At 38.5% G+C, this 10,447-nt stretch overlaps 1 protein-coding gene across 2 annotated transcripts; it reads right to left on the reverse strand.

Moving 5' to 3' along the window:
- Positions 1 to 195: 195 nt before the first annotated feature.
- On the reverse strand, positions 196 to 7,587 carry rcbtb1 (regulator of chromosome condensation (RCC1) and BTB (POZ) domain containing protein 1). Of its 2 annotated transcripts, none has more exons than XM_026363966.1 (13): positions 7,511 to 7,587; positions 6,367 to 6,619; positions 6,116 to 6,266; positions 5,864 to 6,030; positions 5,053 to 5,211; positions 4,850 to 4,957; positions 4,471 to 4,613; positions 4,040 to 4,103; positions 3,446 to 3,572; positions 3,182 to 3,308; positions 2,785 to 2,936; positions 2,537 to 2,667; positions 196 to 2,049 (listed from the first exon to the last, which is right to left on the reverse strand). In XM_026363966.1, the coding sequence occupies exons 2-13, from the start codon at positions 6,490 to 6,492 to the stop codon at positions 1,909 to 1,911; spliced, it is 1,596 nt and encodes a 531-aa protein (XP_026219751.1). In that variant the 5' UTR covers positions 6,493 to 6,619; positions 7,511 to 7,587; the 3' UTR covers positions 196 to 1,908. The 2 variants fall into 2 exon arrangements, with proteins under 2 accessions (XP_026219751.1, XP_026219752.1); XM_026363967.1 differs by having other exon boundaries at positions 7,476 to 7,573.
- Between the last annotated feature and the right edge of the window lie 2,860 nt (positions 7,588 to 10,447).

Raw genomic sequence — 10,447 nt, forward strand, 5'->3', positions numbered from 1 at the left:
GACAGCACAGCACCAGTTTATCATATTTCAACGTCTTACAAAGGCAGTTTCCATTGTAATGCTGGAAAACAAAAAATAAAGAACACAAAAAAAGATTCTGATGAGTTTAATTAGTCTAAATCCATGTCTGGTCTAATTCAATGGCTTTGAATACGTGCACAAAGAGAATAAAATAGTCATCAAAGGTAAACAAAGTAGATTTGAGTTATTTATTTCTTCACAAAAACATTTCATCCCCATAAGTAAATATAAAAAAATAATATGTCACAGTAACTATGCAATTATGCTTTAAGCTGAAGTTAAACCAAGCTACCTGCAGTTTTATGAACTTGTCCCACGCATAATACAAATACTTTTTTCCTCAATAAGGTAAGCAACACAAAATTATTTGTTTTAGGCTGCTTGTCCTTCTTTATATTAACAAAAGAGAAAACTGTAAACCTGCTCCTCATTCCACTGAAAAATTAACTGCCGCACAAACCTCAATGCATCTGTAACCATTTTCCCATCTGAATGAGACAGAGCTCTACTCATTAAATTATAAGAGACCTTACTCAAGTTCTGACCAAACTGAAATTGTCCTACCAAGCATGTGAGTACATCAAGGAAAAGAAATCCAACAGAGGAAACAGAAACTGATCTCACCAGTCTTGAGCTAACCTGGTCAACGGTACTCTTTTCTTACACCATGTGATACAGCAGAGAGTAAGAGCGATGAATCACAGGCAATTTTTGGTCATCATAAGATGGTACACACACACACACACACACACACACAATCTTACTTAGAGCTAGAGAGCATTTAAACCTAGTCCCATTGCTTCTTCTCAACCTGTCTTGTGCTGTGTCAGTGCAGTGTATTTTCACTTTATCTAGAAAAACCCAGGTAAATGTTATGAATTACTAAACCTGTTAGCAAATAGTTAAATTTTACTGAACTCGCTGTGTTGTTCCTTTGCATTTGTGCCACTAATATGGGCAAACGCAAATAGATGAAAGCGGTCACCCTAGACCTGTTTGTTGAAGGTCATACTAAGCTTCTGTAACATAACAAATGCCTTAGGGTACAAATTAAAGTGCAGCCTTCTTTAAGTCAGTTTCCACAGCATTTTCAATTATTTGAACTATTTCTGCTATGGTGTCTATGAAAAAAAGCAACTGTGGTTTCTATAAGTGTCAAAAAACAACACATTAAGTCAGTCAGAAAGAACTTACAAAAAGACTTATATAAAAACACAATGTAAAGAACCCTGGCTAAGAGAACAATAACAAATAACAATTCATAGTATAATCTGTGTTTGTTGATGCTTCTCTTCATGTACTCCATTGCTCTGAGAAATTATTTATGTTTTGCCTGAACACAAAGTCTGCAAATTAAAAAATGAAAAAATTGAAAAGCAGATGAGACTGCATTTCTGTATAGTGGGATTACTGACCACTGGCCACAGAAAAAAATCTCTTAGCAAACAAACAAACAAACAAAAAAACAAAAAAGATTCTGTACTTTGACCTAGTGCAAGAAAATAAAGGAAGAAAGTAAGGTGAGCATTGCCCAGGAAAACAAACATAAATTCAAGTAATACATACAGCACGTAAAGAACACAATGCGACAGAGAAGATATCATGAGTTTGTCGCGTGACTCCACATGAAGTGGCCAAAGTGCTGATTTCAGATCCATGTACAGTATAATGCAGCTTAAATTCTAGTCCACAATCTTGTCAGTGATGCTGCTCGTGTGCCAACATAACACCAGTAAATATGCAAATCAGCACATCAAAACAGGGCCATCGTTTTCTCTTAAGAATGTGATATTTTTAGTGCACGGACATGCCGCTACACTTGGGAACACAAGCATATCCACTTGAATTAGATTTGAGTTTATACTTGTTAAATGATAAGAGTACCACTCAGTTCTTGAAGGCGCCACAACGGCTAGCTCTGATGATAAACTCCTTGAGCACGGCTCCATCCATCTGCCAGTAGGCTCCAGTCTGAGTCACCTGAGTCAGATGGTTGACACAGAACCTAAAACAGAACTCTTCCAGGTCCTGGAAAAAAAGACAAACAGCGAGGAAAGATTAGAAAATACTAAATATAACATCATGCAATGTACAGTACACAACAGAATAAATTGACATGATCTCTCTGGAGAATACAATGACACAGCAGCAAGACACATACAACGGTGTAGGAGTCCTTTATGGAATAGAAGTGAATGTAATATTGTTCATGCAGTTCAATGGGTGTACACTGGGTGTCACTTTATCCTCTGGTTAACATAGGAGCTTTAAATTGGTTGTTGTCAGAGGACAGACAGGCATACGACTGCAGAAACAAATTGAACCCTATTTGAATTTAGACAGTGCCAATTATAAAACACAGTTTTAGATTCAACACATGAATCACTAACCCATTTATGCAGCCCTGCAGCCGCTTTGAATGCAGCCTTAAAGGTTGTTGTAAAGAATAAAAATATATCTATAAACCATTATATTTTAACTATTGTATATTGTGTAGAGTGCGTCTGTGCCAGACCTCTGCATCGTATCGTATAGCAGCAGACAACAGAGTAAAGGCGTTTTCAACAGTGATTCCTCTCTTGATGATCTGCTGACACAGACGTTTCAAGCGGTTTTCGCAGTAAGACGTTGCCAGGTCCAACAGGCCTGCAGCAGTCACACACAGACACACACACACACACACAGGTAGAGTATGAATACGTTTCTACAATTCTGGTAGGATATTAATGAAAAACACAGCATGTGGAGATTATGTGTGCCAACCGATGGCATCTTCGGGTGAAACATCAACATCGTCCATGTAGAGAAACTGCAGGAAGGATCTGTAGACGGGGTAAGGGAATTGGCCGATCTCAATCACCTCCTGCTGGTCCTCCGTCCACTGGGAGCGAAACATCAACCGGAAATGCTCACACCTAGTTGAGACAAAACTCTGTTTATACTTTGCATATGGCTACGTATTGAACCTCAGTCTTGTCTTTTTATGTACAAACTGAAATATGTCCAAAGCCCCAATGGTTTATTGAATCTTTAATTACATTAAAAACAGGAAGAAGGAGTTAATTCAATCCTAACTGTGTATGAAAAATCAATGTTATCAATGATTTGGCATGGTTTTAGTTACATCTATATTTTCTATGTATATTCTATGTACATGTACCTGATCTTCAGCACAGCTTTGTGAACGTGAATGTATTTGCCTTCAACGCTGAATTTCAGGTCAGCTGTTTCTGGATTGTCAAACTCTTTCTTTAGAGCCTCAGAAATTGTTAAGAAGTCATCATGTTCTAGAAAAATAAAAATAAATAAAGAAATACATTGAATGAACTGAGCACGTTTTACTATATACATTTAAAACTAAAACAATTTATAGCGATGACATACAGTTTAACTTATCCTCATTTTACAGTGGACGGATACTGACCCATAGACATAAGCCTCCACATAACCGAGGGCGTGGCGAAGCAGGCGAAGACCTCATCAGTGCTGGTGAAGTGTGTCAAGTGGGGCATGACAATGGACTGGCCCCGACACTGACCCCACATATACACCTGGACCATAAACATATTATGTTATTATTCACTTGTAAGTCGCTTTGGATAAAAGAGACTGTCAAATAACTGAATGTAAATGTAAACGTATTAACAGCGCAAATACATCATCTGACAGGAGACATTTTAACATGTCACAGTAAGAGATAATGAATAATACAATTGAACAAGCATTGTGCATGCTGGCTCACTGTAACACTGTTATTGCTTACAGATAGCATGTAACATATCTGATTATGACATTTAGGCTGAAATTAATTTATTTTAAGTAATCATTTTTCATAATGAAAAATTGAAATGAAGTGTAATGTCCAAAAAATTCCAAAATGTCAAACTATTACTTTAGCCTCAAACTAGCAGATTCACTAATTTAACCCACATGAAACGAATATAAAAGCAAAAAATATCACAACATAACAATAACAGTAAAATGTCAAATAAGATTAATTGTATTTGTAATTGTATACCTGTCCGCTTTGGGTCTTGGCTGCTGAAGTATGTGTTGAATGGCAGGCAGCGACTTCTACAATCCTGTTAAATCGGAGATGGCCGTATGTAACACACAGCCACACAAGCACCAAGTTTCCTTATCGTGAAACTGATCAATTTAGATTATTTGTCATTTTAAAAGTATGTACAAAATATTTTTTTTGCTGCTGCAGGATTTGCTCCGTAGTCTTTGCTCGTGTAAAGGCAGATATGTCTCTTCTGCCAACTGACAGCTACTTAAGAATGGAGGAATGGCTGAGGTACAGAGGGAGGAAATGAGAACAGGAAACAGGAAGGTGAAGTCTTAACAGGATATGGGAGAAACTTCCATATCTATTCTCCAAGTACAAAGACACTGCTTCAAAAATCCGCTTTCAGTACAAGAACACTCCCTTCCTTCTCCACCTACCTCTCTTTGTCAGCCATGACTTGTACTGGGCTGAGGTGGTTGCTCTTGTTTCCAGTTCCCAACTGACCGTAGGTGTTTGCGCCCCAGGCATAAAGCAGCCCTTCGTCTGTTAGCGCCAGGCAGTGGCCGTAACCTGATACAATCTGAAAAGCAGGGAATACTTTTAGCGCTACGGGGGCTGCAGTAGCTCCCAATTACCTACTTAATTAAAGCATCACACAGGAGCGCTGTGGTTAGTTAGAAACACCGAGATAATTACTGTGAGTGACAGATGAGTCATGAGTGAGTCATGCTTGGAAACGATGTATTGGTCATTATTTTTATTTTCCTTTGCATACACAACAACACCTGACATAATTACATTAGGAGGTTGTCTTACCTGTTGAATACACAGTCCTTGGAGTGTAGTGAGGCGGCAAGGCGTCAGCTGGTTTCCATTGTTACCAATACCCAGCTGTCCATTACCATTATACCCCCAGCCATAAACCTAAATAAGCATAAAACAGTCCTCTTAACACTATGAAGTTCAGCATCATTATATTAACAAAGTACCATTAAGACGTCATGTAATGCCATCATCACCTCTCCGTTGTCACCCAGAGCGATGGAGGAGGTCTGTCCACATGTGATGCCCACTGCAGTCTTGCCCTGCAGGCAGCCGGTGACTTTCCGAGGGTAGGGCTGGTTGGCTGTGGAGCCAGATCCAATCTGACCACAGTTATTATAACCCCATGCAAAGACCTGGAGGGGCAGAAAAACATAATAACGTCATATGTTACAACTCTCAAAAGGAAACCAATTAAGCACATTTCCTAAAATGTCTAGCTATTCCTCTAACACTGTATTGTGTCCATTTGTGCATATGACAAATAAATTTTAATCTCTTATCTAACACGATCAACTATCATGAATCAAATATAAATTAACTAAATTCATTTAACTTAATCTTTTTAATAAATCATACGTGTTGAATTTCTGAAATGCTTCTATGATCATCATTACAAAATAAAATAACTAGGAAAACACCAGTACTTTTTCATTTATTAGAAGCTCTAAAAACTACATAACGCAAATAGACATCTTAACATTCATTTGACAGTGTGAAATGTTAGTATCATTAACATGGTAACAGCCTTTCCACTTGCAACACACACAACCTGAGTAGCTTTAATGCCTCGAGGTTAGAAATAAGCTGCTTAGTGTGATACTAGCTGATTGGGACGTGGCTAGCTTAAGGTTTTCAAGTGAGCCATTTGAATCCTTAAGATGAAACACAAACACCCTATTAAATAAACTGTTCATGTTCTATAGTAAACATATCATCAAACTGCAGTTTTTCCTCATCTATTTCTCTTAAACATTTCACTTTTTAAGAAGATAAGCAAACAGCTACCTCGCCATCCTGAGTTAGAGCCATGGAGTGATGAGAGCCACAAGCCACCTCTTTCACCTTCTTGTTCTGTAGGTTAGAGGTGATCAGCCCTGGGGAGACGCCCTGACTGGTATTCCCATTCCCCAGCTGACTGTAGCTATTGTGTCCCCAAGCAAACAGCTGTCCATCTGTGGTAAATCATCACAAAGATTACACGTTGGCTCATAATCAGAAGAGTGAGTAACTGAAAAAGTTAGTGTTTTAACAACCTACCATCAGTAGCTAAAAGAACGTGGGGTCCACTGCCATAGCTCAGGCTGATTACCTTCTTCCCGCGCAGGAAGTCTAGCTTCTTTGGTACAATAGTGCTCAGACTGTCTCCTGTACCAAGACAGCTACTGCAGTTGAACCCTAACACAAATAACTGGAAAGATCACAAGACAAAGTACTGTTAGTTTTTGATGAAAAGTCAGTATTTTTGAAATAGGTAGCATATATTGGTGTCTCATGCTCTTATTTGTCACCTCATTTTCATGTGTGATGTAGATGGCTTCATTAGCAGAGGTTCCAAAAATGCAGGCTTGTCGGACTGTGGCCAGTTCCTCAATGCTTAGCAGAGAGAATAGGGGCCACTTACTAACATCCACCATGGCTACTGCAAAACGCAGCCTTCCTTTCTAAGGAGCAGGAGTCAGACCTGACAAGGGAGAGCTGGGAGATACAGGAGGAGGGTGAGGTGGAGGTGTGGTCCAAACAGCAGAATCATCCCTGCTGACGCTTCAGATAAGAACAAGATCAGATGCAAGTGTCAGTTTGTGTGCTTTTGACAGAAAATCACATTAAAAACATTTAATAGATAAAAACTTACACACAGAGGTTTACTCAAAATGACATGCAAAAAATAAATCCAGCTGTCTGAAAACCAGACACCGGCCTAGAAGAAAGCGGAGATCACTGATTTAACTGACTCATAGTCAAAGTATCAAATGATCTATCACAGCGAGGCTTCATGCTTCCTATAATGTACTCAGCAGGCTTGAATTTCTACACTATTTAAGTCAATTAAATTTGATGTTACTTATAGGCGAATGATACATATCTCCTTAAGATGCTATGACTTATGACTTTGCTTATCCAAGTCCACCTTTCAATTCGGGATAAAAGCCAATTTAACTACATGAGCACATACTTCTACTGCAGACCAAAGACTGGTGGGTATAATTTTAGCACATTTTTTACTGGTTTCAATAGTGTTAATTGTGCTTAAATGATTAACAACCTCTAGAAGTAACTGCAAAGCAGGGGAGCATAGAAATAACTCCGTTTTTGAATTCAGTGTCAAGTCCTTTCCATCTGGACTAGCTAAAAAAAAAAGTTAGAAACATAAAATTGTGTTACCTGAATCAAACCGTACTCTAAAGACCAACAACTTTACATTTGGATATTTAGTGAAGCATCACGAGAAGCTAACTCGTATCGAGTGAACGGAAGAAGCTAGCAGCCCAGTTTAGCGCTTTCATTTTCTCTGCTCTTCCTAGCTACAGTATGGAACCATAACAATGAGTCAACTGGTAACACAAAGACAGACAGTAACAGAATTTGAACACATTATGTCTAGCAATAAAACACATACATCTACGATATGTAAACTAGTAGCGTAGTAATTACCCGGCTGGGTTGTTTGCTCAGTGTTGACAACAGTTTCGCCTCCAGATCAAACTACACTGACAGTGGGCGTTTCTTCTTCGTCGTCCGTATTTCTGGTAGACCGCACGCTGCATGGGTTCTCTGCTGCCCCCTCCGGTCGTTAATGAAACTGTTCTAAATGTTTTGAGAAAAAGTTGGAAGGATTTGTGATTATTGAACAACAAAGTTAAAACAAGAGAAGTCACAGGCTGTTTTTTTTTTTTTTTTTTTTTAATGTGGCCTTGATGGTAAAACAATTTAATTTTCATAAGGTTTAAGTCAAGTCAAGACAAATTCATACAGCACCTGCTTGCATCTGGGGGACAGAGTTCCTCATGGAAAACACAGTCCACTTTAACTCTCCTTCCAGTCAATGTTATACATATTGCAGTGGGCAATCAAGGCCCCAAATTATTTTTCCATCATGGCCTGCAGGTGGAGTAATGCTGTACACTGTTGGTCTAACAGTCAGTGTTTGGACATGCAGCATGATTTGTGACAGTCTTACCATGATACAGTGCCAGAGAATAGGGTTTAAGCTTTCATGTTTTAATGTGGCATCAGTTCAGTTTTCAGGATTTAAGGCTGTGTTTTGTGATGGTTTGCAAACTTTACAGATTGTTGTTATTAAATGATTTTAAAGATGAACATCTACTTAATTTAGTAGCAGCAGTTGGCTTGCTACCAACAGCATTTTTCAGAAGTAGTTCAAATTACATCAACCTGCTGAATGTAAGCTTTCCACTCAAATTTCTGCAAAGCTTTCACTGATTGTAATGAAAATGAAGCCAATGTCAATTTGCAAACACTTGCCTTGGTTAAAATTTCAAAAAGACAGGTGCTACACATGTTCTCAGTTCCTTAAACTTTAATTGTACAGTCACACTATTCTCTATTCATTTCCAGTCATTTCCAGTGTACTAACAAGCCATTCCATTCAATAGAATAAGATATTTTAGGTATTGTGTATTTTCTGATCTAGACCTGTGATATGAAAAGTTAGGGAAGATTGATTGATGTATGCAGAAGTGTCCAGATAACACCATTCAATGCCAATTTGCCTAAATAACTTGCCACTACACAGGGGATCATATTAGCCTTGCAAATCAGGATCATTTCCAATCTGGGTTCCACTATTGTGCAGCAGCACTTACAGTGGACAGTGTTACAGTCTGTGGCTTAGTGGGTATTATATGATATTCCCTGGATACAGGTCATGTTGTGCTTTTCTCTCAATGCTGCAGCCAACAGATCAAAACATCAGCAGGTTTATTGCTACCAGCTCCCACTGCACAAAAACCTGGTGTCCTGCAAAGGGCATTCATTGTAGAAATTAGCCAACATTTTAACAGTTGTTCACTTGACATTAATAACTAACTAGTATTTTATTTATGATAACTAAACTATTAACATAAATAATACAGTTTTTATTAGTTTTCTTGCTGTTGTGGAGCAATTGTATTGTGAATATACAGTTAAACCTGAGAGAAGCTGGAAACTAGTTTTGAGAAGTTCAGGAGTTCCTGAGAAAATGGACTCCAGAATAAAGAAAACAATTTTCAACAATGAGCTATTAATTTAAATGAAGTTCTCACATCAAACAAATTATAATACTATCATAGACTCTTGTCTTTGTTTTCCCTATGTTTACTGTCAGATTACAGTATATTAAATTTTTTATCATGAGTGCTATGGACTGGAAAAATTGAGTTTACAGTTTTATTTCCTATTCCAAATCCCTGTCCGTGTTGTTAGGAATAAGATACTGTTAGTGAAATAATCTTAAGTTACGTTGGGCTGAAGATATATTGGACTGTTGATAATATTCTACTTCTACAGATTCCAACTGGCACAGGATCATTGTTTAATGTGTGCATTTCATTTTTATTGAATTGTCTATTATTATTACGGGTTGAGTGGTAACAGGCTGGAGGTCCACAGAAGGTGAATCACAACAAAACCTAGCCTTAAACATTTTATTTTAAAGTGTATATATTTGAAATGGCAGCGTTTTCATGGGCCCCATTATTTCTAGCTACACCCCTGCTATCAGATAGAAATGTTTAGAGCTCTGCAGGCGTTTTAATTAGAAGTCACGCTCTCCTCTTTCATTTGCTTTTACTGTATTCCTTCTGGCTTTCAGAGTCACTTGTTAGATTTCATACTTTCTTCCTCTGTTCTTTCATTTGCCTTTTTCACTACTCTCCTTGTTTTTTTTTTTTTCTCATGCACCCCTCATCTTCCCTACACCTTCCCTGTCTTTGCTCCTGCATCCTTGCTCCATTCATTTTTTTTCTTTCTTCTGTGCTCTTCTGCTTCTTCCCCTTCCAGCTACACCATTTACTTTAGATAACAAGTGCACGTACTGTACACACACATGCAGCTGTGGCTGTTTGCTCAATGAGCTGAAGCAGATCTCTGTGCACACAGATGATTTTCCCCCTTGATGACAGCAATCCCATCCTGCAGCCTTGAGCTTCTCAAAACAATACAAGTCATGAACAGAGTGTGAAAAAAATCTGCCAGGAGTCAGTCATCCCCTGGTAATGACCGTGTCTGTGTGTGTGTGTGTGTGTGTGTGTGTGTGTGCCTTGCGCTGTCCTGTGTATGTGTGTTTTTTGTTGTGATTCAAATGTCACAATATACAAGACAAGATATGCAAGCTACATGGCAGTTTCTGGACCATTATCCTGGACTCAATTGCCAGTACTGCAATGCAGCTGAGAACAGGGTTTAAAATAGGAAGTTCTGTGTTTGTCTGCGATTGGTAATTTGTGCCACTGCAGAATTTCACTCGTTTGAGTCTGTGCCTGACAATCTAAAAATGCAAATGCCTTGCAGAAACATTAACACAGCTGCATGTAGCTGTAGGGTGCCGTGTGTGTGTGTGTGGAGAATTTCCCCTTTCAGACACCTTTG

The sequence above is a fragment of the Anabas testudineus genome, chromosome 2, assembly GCF_900324465.2.
Source record: "Anabas testudineus chromosome 2, fAnaTes1.2, whole genome shotgun sequence".
Taxonomy (NCBI): Eukaryota; Metazoa; Chordata; class Actinopteri; order Anabantiformes; family Anabantidae; genus Anabas; species Anabas testudineus.

Bases quoted from the DNA above. Each gene is read 5' to 3' on its own strand.
- rcbtb1 (XM_026363966.1), bottom strand. From the start codon at position 6,492: ATGGTGGATGTTAGTAAGTGGCCCCTATTCTCTCTGCTAAGCATTGAG. The intron at 5,212-5,863 runs GTAGCTGTTTGC...CTGCCCCTCCAG, and splicing joins CTCTAACTCAGGATGGCGAG to GTCTTTGCATGGGGTTATAA. The intron at 4,104-4,470 runs GTAGGTGGAGAA...CCGATTTAACAG, and splicing joins GTCATGGCTGACAAAGAGAG to GATTGTAGAAGTCGCTGCCT.